The sequence below is a fragment of the Zootoca vivipara genome, chromosome 8 (genome assembly GCF_963506605.1).
Source record: "Zootoca vivipara chromosome 8, rZooViv1.1, whole genome shotgun sequence".
Classification (NCBI taxonomy): Eukaryota; Metazoa; Chordata; class Lepidosauria; order Squamata; family Lacertidae; genus Zootoca; species Zootoca vivipara.
In genome coordinates this window covers 23,639,876-23,657,627 of record NC_083283.1, presented here as the reverse complement: position 1 = coordinate 23,657,627, position 17,752 = coordinate 23,639,876, and the positions used below count along the sequence as shown (strand labels likewise).

The window sequence follows — 17,752 nt, the reverse complement described above, 5'->3', positions numbered from 1 at the left end:
ACTTACGACTGGAATATGAGAACCTGAGGGAAACGGGACAGATATGGCCCTCCCTGGTAGGAGGAGGTGCCATTTAGATTTCTAAGGCACTGAAATGTCTTTGGTCAGGCCTGTTTCCATAACTGTCCCAATTTTTCATTTTCAGGCATTACGGCTGAGGTCTTAGTGGTGACTTCCTTTGACGACCTGCACAAAAAAGCTCAGGAAGCCCATGGAAAGATCATTGTTTACAACCAGCAGTTTGTCAGTTACGGTGAAACAGTCCAGTACAGAGTTCAAGGAGCAGTGGAAGCAGCTAAAGTGGGAGCAAAGGCATCTCTTATCAAGTCTATTACTCCGTTTTCCATCCATAGGTAAGGGCTTGTTGCTTGGTGCAAATCAGATTTCACCTCTTCTTTCATCTGGGGGCAGGGCAAGATGATCCTGTGGCAAGATCTGCTGGGATGAGCAGCTGAGGATGCAGTGGATCTCTGGCAGCAGGCTGATTTGTAGCTCAGCTGGCATTAATCCTCAACCCCAGGTCAGCTAAAGATACGCTGATGTAACTTGCTCATCCTGGCTCAGCTAGCTGAGCAAAAGCTGGTGCGATTTCCCAAAACGGAGCATCCTGGGGGTGTAGAGGGGGCAGGACTAGAAAGAGTAGACTTAGACTGGATTCGTGACCTGGAAACCTGGCATAGAACACTGTTTTAAAGGTTTGTTTTCCCTCTGCCAGGTGTAGGCAGAGCAGCAGCAGCAGTAGCTCCTCTCCTGAATGGTGTTTGGATCAGGTGTAACTTGATGCCTACTTAGCTTGCACTGGCCTGCTTCATGTACACAGGATCACTCCCTTAGTGTTTCAGATTGCCTCCATGCTCTGAGCCAGGCTTGCTCCCAATAAAGGATATTTGGATTGGAACCATTTACTGTATATTGTATTGTTCTTCTACTGGTAGTTCAGGTTTGAAATTTGACCTCCAAAGACTCTCGATAGCTGGAGCCCCAGGCGTTATTCGTGAAATTCCTGGCTATGTGATGAGAATGTTGAACGTCATCCTTTTAAACATATTTAGCACAAGTTATGGCTTGTGCTTGCCACCTAGCAGTTTGAAAGCATGCCAGAAAGTGCAAGTAGATAAATAGGTACTGCTCCGGTGGGAAGGTAAACAGTGTTTCTGTGTGCTGCTCTGGTGTCGCTAGAAGCAGCTTAGCCATGCTGGCCACATGACCCGGAAAAACTGTCTGCGGACAAATGTCTGCTCCCTCGGCCAGTGAAGCGAGATGAGTGCCACAACCCCAGAGTTGTCTCCAACTGGACTTAACTGTCAGGGCTCCTTTACCTTTACCTTATGGTACATTGTTGATACAGTAGAGCATGAGACTCTTAATCTCAGGGTCGTGGGTTTGAGCCCCACTTTGGGCAAAAGATTCCTTTTAAAAAATATTTTATTTCCAGTTTTCAAAATAACAACATTTTTACTTTTGTAAATACATATCCAATCCAAATTTGCCTTTAGATGACCCGCCTCCCCGGTTTTGATTTCCCCCTTTTTATTCTCCTTGCCCCCCTTCATGGATCACTGCCTTGTCGTGGCGAAGGGGCTTAAATAACTTAGAGAAGTTATGTTTTGACCAAACGTGATCCACATGGAGAAGGAATTGGCAAGCCACTCCAGTATCCCTGCCAAGAAAACTCTATGGACAAAGACAACAGGCATATAAAAGTTATGACGCTGGAAGATGAGCCCCTCAGGTCGGAAGGCGTCCAACATGCTACTGAGGAAGAGCGGAGGACAAGTACAAGTAGATTCAGAGCTGATGAAGCGGCTGGGCCAAAGCCGAAAGGTCGCTCAGTTGCGGATATGCCTGGAAGCGAAAGGAAAGTCCGATGCTGTAAAGAAAAATATTGCATAGGAACCTGGAATGTAAGAACCATGGATAATGGTAAGCTGGATGTGGTGAAAAATGAGATGGCAAGAATAAATATTGACATCCTGGGCATCAGTGAACTAAAATGGAAGGGAATGGGTGAATTCAGTTCGGGTGACTATCATATCTACTACTGTGGGCAAGAATCCCGTAGAAGAAATGGAGTGGCTCTCATAGTCAACAAAAGAGTGGCAAAAGCTGTAATGGGATGCAATCTCAAAAATGACAGAATGATCTCGATACGAATCCAAGGCAGACCTTTTAACATCACAGTAATCCAAGTTTATGCACCAACTACCGGTGCTGAAGAAAGTGAAATTGACCAGTTCTATGAAGACTTACAACACCTTCTAGAAATGACACCAAAGAAGGATGTTCTTCTCATTACAGGGGATTGGAATGCTAAAGTAGGGAATCAAGAGATAAAAGGAACAACTGGCAAGTTTGGCCTTGGAGTTCAAAATGAAGCAGGGCAAAGGCTAATAGAGTTCTGTCAAGAGAACAAGCTGGTCATCACAAACACTCTTTTCCAACAACACAAGAGACGACTCTACACATGGATATCACCAAATGGGCAGCATCGAAATCAGATTGATTATATTCTCTGCAGCCAAAGATGGAGAAGCTCTATACAGTCAGCAAAAACAAGACCTGGAGCTGACTGTAACTCAGATCATCAGCTTCTTATAGCAAAATTCCAGCTTAAACTGAAGAAAGTAGGAAAAACCACTGGGCCAGTAAGATACAATCTAAATCAAATCCCTTATGAATACACAGTGGAAGTTAGGAACAGGTTTAAGGATTTAGATTTGGTGGACAGAATGCCTGAAGAACTATGGATGGAGGCTCGTAACATTATACAGGAGGCAGCAACGAAAACCATCCCAAGGAAAAGGAAATGCAAGAAAGCAAAATGGCTGTCCAACAAGGCCTTACAAATAGCGGAGGAGAGGAGGCAAGCAAAATGCAAGGGAGATAGGGAAAGATACAGGAAACTGAATGCAGATTTCCAAAAAACAGCAAGGAGAGACAAGAGGGTCTTCTTAAATGAGCAATGCAAAGAAATAGAGGAAAACAATAGAATGGGGAAAACCAGAGATCTGTTCAAGAAAATTGGAGATATGAAAGGAACATTTCGTACAAAGATTACCATAATCAAGGACAAAAGTGGTAAGGACTTAACAGAAGCAGAAGACATCAAGAAGAGGTGGCAAGAATACACAGAGGAATTATACCAGAAAGATATGGAGGTCTCGTACACCTCAGGTAGTGTGGTTGCTGACCTTGAGCCAGACATCTTGGAGAGTGAAGTCAAATGGGCCTTAGAAAGCATTGCTGATAACAAGGCCAGTGGAAGTGATGATATTCCAGCTGAACTATTTAAAATTTTAAAAGATGATGCTGTTAAGGTGCTACACCCAATATGCCAGCAAGTTTGGAAAACTCAGCAATGGCCAGAGGATTGGAGAAGATCAGTCTACATCCCAATTCCAAAGAAGGGCAGTGCCAAAGAATGCTCCAACTACCGCACAATTGCGCTCATTTCACACGCTAGCAAGGTTATGCTTAAAATTCTATAAGGCAGGCTTAGGCAGTATGTGGACCGAGAACTCCCAGAAGTGCAAGCTGGATTTCGAAGGGGCAGAGGAACCAGAGACCAAATAGCAAACATGCGCTGGATTATGGAGAAAGCTAGAGAGTTCCAGAAAAACGTCTACTTCTGCTTCATTGACTATGCAAAAGCCTTTGACTGTGTCGACCACAGCAAACTATGGCAAGTTCTTAAAGAAATGGGAGTGCCTGATCACCTCACCTGTCTCCTGAGAAATCTCTATGTGGGACAAGAAGCTACAGTTAGAACTGGATATGGAACAACTGATTGGTTCAAAATTGGGAAAGGAGTACGACAAGGTTGTATATTGTCTCCCTGCTTATTTAACTTATATGCAGAATTCATCATGCGAAAGGCTGGACTAGATGAATCCCAAGCCGGAATTAAGATTGCCGGAAGAAATATCAACAACCTCAGATATGCAGATGACACAACCTTGATGGCAGAAAGTGAGGAGGAATTAAAGAACCTTTTAATGAGGGTGAAAGAGGAGAGCGCAAAATATGGTCTGAAGCTCAACATCAAAAAAACCAAGATCATGGCCACTGGTCCCATCACCTCCTGGCAAATAGAAGGGGAAGAAATGGAGGCAGTGAGAGATTTTACTTTCTTGGGCTCCTTGATCACTGGAGATGGTGACAGCAGTCACGAAATTAAAAGACGCCTGCTTCTTGGGAGAAGACCAATGACAAACCTAGACAGCATCTTAAAAAGCAGAGACATCACCTTGCCTACAAAGGTCCGTATAGTTAAAGCTATGGTTTTCCCGGTAGTGATGTATGGAAGTGAGAGCTGGACCATAAAGAAGGCTGATCGCCGAAGAATTGATGCTTTTGAATTATGGTGCTGGAGGAGACTCTTGAGAGTCCCATGGACTGCAAGAAGATCAAACCTATCCATTCTTAAGGAAATCAGCCCTGAGTGCTCACTGGAAGGACAGATCGTGAAGCTGAGGCTCCAATACTTTGGCCACCTCATGAGAAGAGAAGAATCTTTGGAAAAGACCTTGATGTTGGGAAAGATGGAGGGCACTAGGAGAAGGGGACGACAGAGGACGAGATGGTTGGACAGTGTTCTCGAAGCTACGAACATGAGTTTGACAAAACTGCGGGAGGCAGTGGAAGACAGGAGTGCCTGGCGTGCTATGGTCCATGGGGTCACGAAGAGTCGGACACGACTAAACGACTAAACAACAACAACAATTCTCCTTGCCTATAATTATATTTCTCTAATTAATTTCAACTTCTTTTCTCTTCCTAATTATGTTACTAGTTCATAAATGTTACATCAAACCTGCTAATGTTTTAAGTTTTCCCCTTCTTGATTGAATTTTTCCTCATCTTGGTGCCTGATCTTCACGGTAAGTTTAGCCATTTCGGCATAGTCTATCATCTTAGTCATCCATTCTTCTTTCATTGGGACATTCTCTTCTATCCATTTCTGGGCAAGTAACATTCTAGCCTCTGTAGTTGCATACAAAAACAGTCTCTTTCGCTTCCTTGGCACTTCTTCTCCTATTACTCCTAGTAAAAAGGCCTCTAGTTTTTTTTTAAATAAATGTACTCTTAAACATTTTTAAAATGTCATTGTATATCATTTCCCAGAAGCCCTTTACTTTTTTACACGTCCACCACATATCAAAAAATGTACCTTCTTTTTCCTTACATTTCCAGCATAGTTTAGAATAATTTTTATACATCTTAGCAAGCATTACTGGAGTCAAATACCATCGTTTCCGAGCACAATTCAAAGTGTTGGTGCTGACCTTTAAAGTCCTAAATGGCCTCGGTCCAGTATACCTGAAACAGCGTCTCCACCCCCATCATTCTTCCCGGACACTGAGGTTCAGTACCGAGGGCCTTCTGGCGGTTCCCTCACTGCGAGAAGCCAAGTTACAGGGAACCAGGCAGAGGGCCTTCTCGGTAGTGGCACCCGCCCTGTGGAACGCCCTCCCATCAGATGTCAAAAAGAAAAACATCTACCCGACTTTTAGAAGACATTTGAAGGCAGCCCTGTTTAGGGAAGCTTTTAATGTTTAACAGACCATTGTATTTTAATATTTTGTTGGAAGCCGCGCAGAGTGGTTGGGGAAACACAGCCAGATGGGCGGGGTATAAATAATAAATTATTATTATTACTACTACTATTATTGGTACATCATTTTCATATTATTTTCTTTTAGTGAACTACAGGCTGTGAATTTTAAATTCTCTTCTCCACAGCTTCCCCCCTGATTCAAGTGGTTTATTGTAACCTATGTCTTGGGGCAAAAGATTCCTGCATTGCAGGGGGTTGGACTACACGACCCTCACGGTCCCTTCCAACTCTATCATTCTATGACTAACTTTTGCTTTGGAGTAAAACCAGTGACCCCAATAGCATTGAGAGGAGAAGCAGTCCAAATCAAATGGAAACCATTGGAGAAAGGGGTGGGTAAAATGATGGTCTGCCCAACTTACCATATTTTTCCGTGTATATTTCGACCCCTATTTTTTAAGCTCCAAATTAAGAAATACAGCAGTACCTCTGGTTACGAACTTAATTCGTTCTGGAGGTCCGTTCTGAACCTGAAACTGTTCTTAACCTGAGGTGCGCTTTCACTAATGGGGCCTCCCGCTGCTGCCGCACCAACGCCGCACGATTTCTGTTCTCATCCTGGGGCAAAGTTCTTAACCTGAGGTACTACTTCCGGGTTGGCGGAGTCTGTAACCTGAAGTGTTTGTAACCCGAGGTACCACTGTAAATAATTGCAACATTCCATGTATAAGACGACCCCCAATTTTAAACTTAAAAAAGGGGGGGGGGAAATATAGTCTTATACACTGTAAAATACAGTACGTTCTTTAAAATGCCTGCTGGAACAGATGCTTCTCCATGCCTACAGATGCAAGGCTGACTACTGCCTGAAGTGAAGTAGCAAATACTGTATGTATTTATAAAAGTATATACCACCCTCTCATAAGATATCGGGGCATGAATGCGAAAGTACACACAAGTCAAGGTGCATAATGCCCAAGGGCAGCAAGTTATTGTAACACCAGAGGCAGAAAATCAAACAAGCCGGCTCTCACCCTAGCAGCGAAAATATATCAACAAGAAATCAAAAAGGTCTTAAATTAGTTTTAGTTTCCATATGCTGTAATTATATTTGTTGGTAGAAACAGCGATATTATTCCTTATTAGCTATTCCTGAGTTGAGGTGTTTCTAGTGTTTAAATTTTTTATGATGTTTATTTCTCCTCAAAAAACTTTTTTTTTAATCACAAAGAAATGTTTGTTAAGGGACATTTCTGCTATCTCTGTTTTACAGAGCGGGGAGCTGAGAGGTAGTAATTTGCTGTAGGCCATCCCAGGGGCTGCAATTTGAATTTAAGTATTTTCAAGTAAAAGTCTGATGGTCAATGTGGTCTCTCCTGTTTGTTACTTGAAGAAATCACTTTCATTGTTCCCATATTCAACATTGCCTACAATAAAAATTGTCGACTTTTTGCATACAGGTTCTGTGATACTAGGATATTTCCAAACATCCACCAAAATTCATCTTTATTGACTAAATCTAGGCATATGTGAAACTTCCTCTGAGAGGTTATTGACTCTCTCTTGGCTTCTCTCAAGAAATAACAAGCACATTCATTACAAATTTTGCTTTAGAAAAAACATTAGTGCTAACAGAAACAAGGACATGGAGTCCATTTTTGAGGCATCATCATGAAGACTGGCCCTATCATTAGGCAGTGGAGTGACTGCCTTGGGTAGAACATGCTAAAGGGTGGCATTGAGGGAGCAGAGACAGAGATCTTTGTGCCAGGGGACTGGCCCTGCATTCCACAAGCTACTTAGTGGAGGATGTTGACCCATTACCAGGGTTCAAGATTCAGTTGCTACTCCAGTTGGCTTGGGGAGGGCATATTGTCTTTCACCTCAGGCAGAACATCTTGGGTCTGAACACTTTGGCAAATGTAAGGTGTACTTCGGCCTTTTCACTGTAAAGTGAAGAAATGAAGCAGTTGCTTATTCTCACCTCATAGCATATGAAAATTGAATCATGGCATTTCAGAAATGAGCTCTATCTAACATTTATGATATGCAAGTGGATTGTAAAAACAGTAGAAAACTAGTGAGGGTCTTTTGAGACTGCCTGTCTGCAGTTCTGGCTATTAAAACGGGCTGAGCTTTAGACTATTCGTCCAGATTTCTAAAAACCAGAAAATTGTGGGGGATTTTTTGCAGAGAAACCGTTGTTTAGTCATGTCCGACTTTTCGTGACCCCATGGACCATAGCATGCCAGGCACTCCTGTCTTCCACTGCCTTCCACAGTTTGGTCAGACTCATGTTGGTAGCTTCGAGAACATTGTCTAACCATCTCGTCCTCTGTCATCCCCTTCTCCTTGTGCCCTCCATCTTTCCCAACATCAGGGTCTTTTCCAGGGAGTCTTTTCTTCTCATGAGGTGGCCAAAGTATTGGAGCCTCAGCTTCACGATCTGTCCTTCCAGGAAGCACTCAGGGCTGATTTCCTTCAGAATGGATAGGTTTGATCTTCTTGCAGTCCATGGGACTCTCAAGAGTCTCCTCCAGCACCATAATTCAAAAGCATCAATTCTTTTGATAACCTTGCTAGTGTGTGAAATGAGGGAAAGTGTAGACTATACTGAGAAAGAAAAAAACAGGACTAAAAGAAAAAGTCTGCTATTATGAGTCTGCTATTATTGGTCTGTCTGTCTGTCCATCCTGGTAGTGTCTACTATAACTGGCAGTGCCCCTCCAAGTTCTTTTGGCAGAATGTGTGTGTGTGTGTGTGTCAAAAGTTTACAAATTTAATACACAACACTTATTTTCCAATTAATATTAATTTATCATTTAACTTCCCCTCCATGTTTCCCCCATATTTTCTAATATTGCTGCATATTATAATTACCATATACCCCATCCTTTCTGCTTATTCCCAGATACATGTTTTACTGCAGTTCTTCATTCAAATCCTATTTGCATTTTTACATGTTTACAATAGCACTTTAGATATTCTACAAAAGTTACCAATCCCCCTGAACTATGAGATCTTAGTTACAGGTAGGTAGCTGTGTTGGTCTGGCGTAGTCGAAACAAAATAAAAACCAAATTCCTTCCTGTAGCACCTTAGAGACCAACTAAGTTTGTTATTGGTATGAGTTTTCGTGTGCATGCACACTTCTTCAGATACTACGCACATGAAAGCTCATACCAATAACAAACTTAGTTGGTCTCTAAGGTGCTACTGGAAGGAATTTTTTTATGGGATATTATACATGCAAAGCCTGTGCTCTGTCTTTTATGGGACTTCTCAGAGAAGAGTAGCTGTGGTAGCCATCTTTAAAAAGCAGCTTTTTCTTCTAGAGCATTTGGTCATAGTAGAGAAAAGTTGCAAGACTACGGCTGCATTCACAAGGCTATTAATTCCATCTCCCCAACATTACCCTGTTAATTTCACATTAAATTTGAGCTTTCACACAATGTGAAATCCAAAAATCTAGCAGAATATGAGGCAAGGCGAGGTGACCACCTCAGGCGGCAAAATCCACAGGGGCAGAGGATCTGGCCTTCAATGCATCTGCTTCTGCTGGGACAACAGCAACTGTGGTGTGCTCCTTGGAGTTTGGATTTGCCTTCTTCTCAGCAGTCCCCCAACCATGCCCCTTCTACAGCGGCCTCTTGGTGAATAGGAGACGCTGTTGTTTTCCTCCCAACCCGGGGGAGGAAGTGGCTCTCTGGGATCTTCTGGGCTCTGTAATTGTCTGGCATGACTCAGAACACACACATACCCATAAAGGCCTTTGATTCTCTCCTTGTTCCTTCCCTCACCCCTTGTTCCTAACGTCAGCAAGGAAGGACGAGGGAACTAATGTTGGTTGAACAGCCCTGGACTGTTCACATGTGGTACACATCAAACATCCAAGCGGAATGCTTGGGAACCCTCAAAGGTGGGCGTTGAGCATCAACGTAACCCTTGAAAGGTCCAACACCAAGCATCCTTCACTTGCAAGTTCATCCCCTGTCTTCCCTCAAGCCCCTAGACTGATTTGGGATGGAGGTCCCAAGTGATAAAGCTACAGTTCTCAGCCTGGTTGTCTCGCCAGTCCTCTGCGTTATACATGATTTCCTAACAACAAAAAAAGGCCAAATGCACTGCTTGAAGAAATATAGTCATGCTGTGTGAAAGAGCAGCTGGAATCAAATGAGCACATTGGGAGCTGTAAAGAGAATGATGAAACCCAAACCTTGTTCACAAAAAGTGGTTAAAGGATGTGTTCTATTTAATAATGGATCGTGAATAATGAACACAAATGAAACAGAACTCTTGAATTAAAACAAAAACAAAGGCAAGTCCTTTGGTTTACAAAAAGCAGTTAAGGCTCTTGCACATTTATTCATGCACCAAAAAGCAAGGACATTTTTCATGATGCAAGCAGTATTGTATTGTTACCGTGCATAACCTAGGCTGCTTCCACACTAGAAATTTATTGTGGAATAGACACACTTTGTTCACTCACTTTCTCTGGCGTATCTGCATGACCTTGTGAACACAGCAACCTGCTCCTATGTTTTCCTGTTCATTTCCTTCTCCCACACCCCAAGTTCAGAAAATTGACTTCAAAAGCATAATGGAACAGATTCATAATGACTTACTGCACAGCAGTTCAGTAGGTTTGGGGGGGGCAGTTATGGCTTATATGGCTTGGTCTAGCCATTTCATTCTCTATGGTCCATCACTTCTCTCTAAAAAAAGTTATATTAGTTTAATTTTTAACCTTGCAGCCGGGGGGGGGGGGGTTAAGGAATCATGATCAGAAGAGCCGTGAGTGAGGATTTAACTCCGGCATAGGCAAACTTGGCCCTCCAGATGCTTTGGGACTACAACTCCCATCATCCCTGACCTACTGGTCCTGTTAGCTAGGGATGATGGGAGTTGTAGTCCCAAAACAGCTGGAGGGCCAAGTTTGCCTATGCCTGATTTAACCCTTTACCTCACACTTTGGTCCCAATGAAAACTGTCCATCTTGGGGCAATATGGACTAGAAGCCTGCCTGCAAAATGTCAGCCAGGATCAGAGTTGCTATTTTACTTGCAGCTTAGAGCAGAACAGCAATGGTTGGGTACTGCTAAGTTGCCCATTTCTGGAAATAGCGTTATGCTGGCACGCACCTAGAGTTTATGAACTCTTTTTATTTGTGATTTATAAAATAGTTTGTGTTGGCAACCTTGGATCGAAGAAAGAAAAATACTTGCCTTTTGCATCCAGTTGCTTATGTGCTAATGTCTGAGATTCATTGCCGTGGCTTCTGATGTCATGCAGTGGTTTTTTTAAAAGTTCCTGCTATGACACATAGTCAGGATTTTTTCCTTAAAACAAATAACTTTTAGTGCATTTGTACTCTTCAAAAATGTATTTTCCCCACCCCACCCCATAAAAACACCGCACAACATTTGAGGCTAGAGGTGGAAATGTACATTTCAGTGCCAGTTTTAAAAGACAGCGAAAAGTCTGGAAAATAAGGAATGTGGTTTGAATCTGCCAAAGCTTGCTGCTCTGGTGTCAGTAGGTAATGGCAGTGGGTTTTTTTCTTTCGTTTTTTCTTTTTTAATTAAAAAAAAATCAGTTGAAATGAATGGACAGATTAAATGGGGTGCCAAGCATCCATTTCATCTCACTCTTAGGTGGAAAGAGTTGTGTGCCATTTTCAGATGCTATTGCAGCATTAAAGGTACCCAAAAATTATTTAATACAAAAGAACCAGGTTTGCTCTCTCTCTCTCTGTCTCCTCCAAATAAGTAAAATGGATGACATACATGCCTAATGTCACTGCTGCCACTCCACGGTGACAAAGCCTGTCCTTCATGTGTGCCGGCGACAAGGGACAATGTCCTAGCCAGCAGAGACTGACTGCCTCGAACGCCTCCTCTCAACCACCTGTTGTGCCTTTCCTTCTCTGTCCGTCCTGACAAACGGCACTGAGTAGGGCTCAGCTGGACACAGAGCCCTTTGTCAGTCCGCATCAGGAGGCATTGTCAGCTCACGTTGCATGGCTTTCTGAACATTTTTATTTTAAGGCGGGTGGACTGGAAGTGCTGCTTCCACCTGACCACTTCACTGGATGTATAGAGACTGCATCCAGAGGCCTGCTGGGCCACAGGAAGAAAAAGCTGACACCCGATTTCTCAGTAATAGAGCTGGAGCCAAAACCACATGTTTTTCCCCCCTTCTATACCAAGGCTCTTTCTACAGCTATGAAGCTGTCTTGTGCCACTTGGAACAGCCGTGGCTTCCCCCAAAGAATTCTGGGAGCTGCTAAGGGTGCTGAGAGTTGTTAGAAAACTCCTGCTCCCTTCACAGAGCCTCAGTTTCAAGAACGGTTAGCAAATAATCCCTTTTCACAGTTGTGCCCATGGCTTCCCTCAAAGAATTAAGGGAGCTATAGTTTAAGGGTGCTGAGAGTTGTTAGGTAAAGGTAAAGGGACCCCTGACCATTAGGTCCAGTCGTGACCGACTCTGGGGTTGCGCGCTCATCTCGCATTATTGGCCGAGGGAGCCGGCGTATAGCTTCCAGGTGATGTGGCCAGCATAACAAAGCCGCTTCTGGCAAACCAGAGCAGCACACGGAAACGCCGTTTACCTTCCCGCTGTAGCGGTTCCTATTTACCTACTTGCATTTTGATGGGCTTTCGAACTGCTAGGTTGGCAGGAGCTGGGACCAAGCAACGGGAGCTCACCCCGTCACAGGGATTCGAACCGCCGACCTTCTGATCAGCAAGCCCTAGGCTCAGTGGTTTAACCACAGCGCCACCTGGGTCCCTTTGCTGAGAGTTGTTAGGAAACCTCTATTCCCCTCACAGAGCTACAATTGTCTGAGCTCCCTGTGAAGACCCAGTGTAGTTGGATCATCTTGAGGAAGCCACATATTAACCCCACACTTCTTTGTCGGAGCCAAATCTTGGCCCTACTGAAATGAAAGGAGTTTTGCAGTTGACTTTGACCAGGTTCCCACTTGGTCCTACCAGAAAGTCTCCACAGTTTATAGGAAATTATGCTGGTTGAAAAACAAACATTGAATCTCCCTGTTAAGCAATCCACATTTTCTCCCAGGAGCAGCTTTTGGCACCAAGTTGTCAACATTTCAGAAGACTCTGAAATGATGCCCTCTTGGGCCAAGAGCAATAGAATCTTGGTAAAAATAAAACCTTTAAAAGCAAACATTGACTTAAAAATCATTAAACAGAATTTCAGATATTTTGTCTTCTATCCAAGCATTTGAATGCATGGTATTGATTTGCTTCCCCCCCCACCCCCGAAGGTAGAATGTAATTACTACAATAAAGTTGGAAATAGTAATAATAAATTGGGAAGGCAGCGCAATCCTATGTCTATTCAGAAGAAACTCCTGCTGAGTTCAATGGGACCTACCAGAGAGGAATTGTGCAGCATAAGTTATGTTTTGGTCACAGAAATTGATTTAAAATAGGAGGATGGATGTGTAGATGATCAGAATATTGGGCACTTAATCTAGATATTAAGGATGATTCGCTAGCTCAGGCTTTCTCAGCCTTGGGTCCCCATATGTTGTTCCATGTCCCATCATCCATAGCTAGCAGGGGCAACAGTCACGGATGATAGGAGTTGTAGTCCAGCAACATCTGGGGGCCCAAGGTTGAGAAAGGCTGCATTAGCTTAAATCAGAGTAGCCAATGCGATGCCTTCCAAATGTTTTGAACTACAGCACCGGTCTTCAGTCATGCAGATGGGGTGCTTGTAGCAAACTGGAGTTCCTTCTAATATCAACTCCCATTTGCAGCGACGGAGCTAGCCACTCAGGCACCCAGAGCGGCGCACATGCTATGCACCCAGGGGCGGGGCGATACGCCTGGGTTTTTTTTGGTGTGGTGGCGATCCACCCAGGGGGACAATCGGCACAGCAGCGATCTGCCCAGGGGGGGATTTTGTCACCCCCCTCTGGGATGACTCTCGGGGCGGACCATCCCCACCGCCCCCCTTGCTACGCCCCTGCCAATTTGGTAGATACAAAACCACAGGGTTGCTGGGTGCCCATGGACATCATCCAAGCCAACCCTTCCAATCTTATAGCAAGATAGTCCCCCAGTCTCTGAGCGGTGCGAGATTGCAGGGGTTCTGGACACTCACCCAGGGTCCGTTTCCTTTTGGGAATGGGGCACAGTGGAGACTGTGGTGTCTTTATGATATATGGTTTATTTACATATACAGTTGTACCTTGGAAACCCCATTGGACGTTCAGCTTCCAAAAATAGTTCGCAAACCGAAACAGTCACTTCCAGGTTTGCGGCGTTCGGGAGCCAAAACGTTCTAGAACTATTTGAAAACCAAGGTATGACTATACCTACAACCTGAGCCTGTGATGGAGGGGGTCACAGCATCAGCACCCCAAAAGGGCCTTGTTTCTCCCATAGCCACAGCCCTGAATTGAAACAGACGTCAAACATAATGCTCTGCTTCTCTGGCTTTACAGCTTGCTGCCTTTACCAGCCTGCAAACTGGTTTTTCTTTCCCTCACATCATACAAAACTCTGCCCTAAAAGCTCAGGCTTTTGGTCCTTCTAACCATCTAAGAGCTGGGGCAGGGTCCCTGCTTCTGGTGCAGAGCTAGCCCCCTTTGCTCTGTTCTCACACTGACCCATCACCTTTCCTTTGTTTCCCTTAATGGCTTATTGCCCAGGTGATCGCCTCATGAAGCTAGCCTGGCTTATATTTTAACACTCGCTAGGATTCTAAGGATTAGAAGTTTGGCACCCACAAACTCATAGCAGTGTGCTCTCCTAGCAGAAACACCCAAACCCACAATAATAGCCAGGGGAGAAATAACTAACATGGTAACATTGACAACTACTCTCATAAAACGCCCAGTAAATCCATTACTCACCATTCTCACAGTTGTTCCCAATGGTGCAGCCCCATTAGTCATGATGGAAAGGCACCAGTCAACATATGGGAGGGGTGGGAATGCCATGATGATGTCATGGAATTTGCTTTGTACTCCGGCTGTGTACACACTGTACACTTTTAAGCACATGACATCTCCCAAAGAACCCTGAGAGGTTTAGTTTGTTAAGGTCTTGGGAATTGTAGCTCCCTGAGGGGGTAAGCTACAGTTCCCTGAATTCTTTGGGGAAAGTCATGTGGTTTAAATGCATAGTGTGTACACAAACAAGGCATAAGCCTGCTTCCAGGGAGACCACAACACTTCCTCCAGCGCAAGCAGTATCACATTTCAGGGTTTTGGAGGAGCCATACCACAAAGATCTCTCAGGCAGGGGTTCAAATTCCTTGACAGCTCAAACACAGGTCACAGAACAACCCTTTTGCATGAGAAGCAGGTTCAAAGGGAAGGAAAGGGACAGGTGTCAACACAGTCTCAACAACCAAGCTGCAGTAGAGCCCAGCAGCTGGGAGGAAGCCTTCAGATAGAACCTATAGGCAACAAGCCTCTTCGAGAGCAGCAATCCTACACAGGCAATGTTGCAAACAGTATTCCTGTGTGTACAGAGCATGCTATTTGTGAGGGAGAGGGGAAAGAGCCAATAGGATGAATGGAACCCAATGGGAAAGAGCACTGCAGTCAGAAATTGGGATAACAGGAGATGAGATTGAGGCAGTCCATACCAGGGAGAAGGGAATGCAACCTCCACAAGGCAAATATGATTTTGGGGAACCTGGTGGGCAAGGACAAGTGGACTTCCAAGAAACCTGCATGGGATTCAACCAGGCATCCTGTTTCTTGCATCGCATTCAGAAACCACCTGACTCCTGTGTTCCACACATATGGCTGCCAGCCTGTTGCAGTGTCTTACCTTAATGAGAACTGTATGCAATGAATTCCTGGTCAGACCTGTGAAATGCAAGACCCTGGAAGCAGTTTGCATTCAAAGGTCCTACTGGGAGCCAATGATGTGTGTATATGGCAGTGCCTGGAAGTCATTTCCAAATAAATGGATCCTAGGAGAGACTCGTAGGAATAATCCTGTGTCTGAAGAACATAGTGTGAAAAATGAGTTCTCTTTGCTGTACCTTCTGATGCTGGTTAGCTCAAGCTTCCCTGAAATGTGCAATTTGAAACTTAATCTTGTATGCAGATTTGTTTAGATGTATAATAATTAATGAAGAGGTAAATAAACCAGAATTTAGCAAGCCCAGAACGAGACATCAATGCTGTCACTTTCCTCAGTAACTGCCATCTGTTATAGTGTACCATTTGTCGTCCAAGCTGTTGTTCCACTGAATCATAGTTTTCCCAGGGCATTTAAATTTAACCAAGAGTTTGCTGTGTAGCTGACACCTGTTGGAAAGAGTGAAAAAAAGGATAAGCCTGAATCTAAAGCAAAAGAGAATATCAATTCATCCTCCAGCCCTTTTCCTTGAATGCCTGCTACTCCCGGTATTAACACAAGCTGTTTACAATGCAAGAGGAATTTTAAGGCCCACAGGAAGGGATATGCAGACAAATGTTGAAAATGTCAGCTGAGAAGGTTTGTTCAGAAGTCAGCGGCAAAACAATGAATCCAATGTAGCCGACTCTCACAAATGATATTGGCTCAATATTAGATGGTCTCTTAGGGTTCTATAAATCCACCTTCTATTGCATACACTTGGGAATATGTTTGCTGCTGGCTTTTCTATAAGATGGGCGCAAACCTTTCGTGAAGCAAGTAAACCCTACTAAATTGGGAAGCACAAAGCAAACGGCGAAATCTCAAACACGTTAATCATCCCATGCCTTAATCCATCCTTGTGTGATTATTGAGCGTTTTGGGTATGTGTGATGTGATATAGCCATATATAAAGTATACGGGACACTACAGCTGAAATTTAGTCCATTTCAAATAGCAAACAAATGACTCTTCATGGTAGTACACCTGTCCCTAAATCCCTGCCAACTGTTGCCATTTTTATGATTAATCTGCTTTGTTTTGCTGGGTTTCTATCTTGTTTTGTTCACATGGCAACAGTGGAAATCAGACAGTAGGGAAGTCATAAGGGTAATCATACCCCAAGCACCACACAGTACGTGCAACCTTAGCTACAATGTCCTTAGTCATATTTTATAACAAAATAGAAGCCAAAGCCATTTTCTAATTAATGTACTTTTGTTGTCGTTTAGCTTCAAACATTTGCAGATTAAATATTTAGCTTGATCTTCAAAGGCCTCTTCAGGCAAAGGGTCTGAGGAATGAAGGAGAATCATGTTCTGAGTACGTGCAGCATGTCTTTGAGTTGCCAGCTAGTTCAAGGTCTCGGGTCCTTGTTTCTGTTAATTGCGCTTCTTCAGAATCTGTGACTTTTAGATGCTTTGTTGAATTAACAAGCGCTGCAATGAATTTAATATGGTTCCATGTGCAAATCCCACCTTTGCTAGCTCTTAAACAAGGGCAGCATGGCAGACTGTGGAAGTGATAGGAGTGAATTGTGTCATTACTGAACACAAAGAAGAAGAAGAAGAAGAAGAAGAAGAAGAAGAAGAAGAAGAAGAAGAAGAAGAAGAAGAAGAAGAAGAAGAAGAAGAAGGGGGGGAGGAGGAGGAGGAGGAGGAGTTTGGATTTGATATCCCGCTTTATCACTACCCGAAGGAGTCTCAAAGCGGCTAACATTCCCCTTTCTCTTCCTCTCCCACAACAAACACTCTGTGAGGTGGGTGGGGCTGAGAGACTTCAGAGAAGTGTGACTAGCCCAAGGTCACCCAGCAGCTGCATGTGGAGGAGCAGAGACGCGAACCCGGTTCACCAGATTACGAGTCCTCTGCTCTTAACCACTACACCACACAACCTCATTCAACACATGCTGTTTGGCTATTACACAATATATTTCCAGCCTTCTAAAAGTACCAAATTGGGAGTCCAAGAAGGTCCTATGTGAATCTGCAACTATTTGTAGACAGCATCGTGGTAGTCAAAACACATTGGGTGCAATGGCAGGTGGGACTGATGGAGTCTTTTCCCCCAGAAGCCCACCCGCTTTTTACTTACCGTATTTCTTATTTTTGCCAAGTTAAATGTGTGTAAGTTGCGGTCTTACAGTACTTACACCACACTTAACCTTTAATACAGATTTCTTCAACCTTAGCTCCCCAGATCAGAAAGGCCAAGTTGCTTCCTTTCTTGTTTGAAGAAATATTGTTACAGAACAATTGTTTCCCTTAGTACATCCCTTTGCTTTTTAATCATTTTTGTCTACTTC

At 43.8% G+C, this 17,752-nt stretch overlaps 1 protein-coding gene across 1 annotated transcript in view; it reads left to right on the top strand.

Annotated features, from left to right (window-relative positions):
* Positions 1 to 17,752, top strand: part of CPQ (carboxypeptidase Q) — a 150,739-nt gene that overhangs the window by 12,500 nt on the left and 120,487 nt on the right. Inside the window, exon 3 of the mRNA XM_035125207.2 lies at positions 146 to 353. Coding sequence (XP_034981098.2) covers positions 146 to 353 — 208 coding nt within the window. The remainder of the gene's footprint in view (positions 1 to 145; positions 354 to 17,752) is intronic.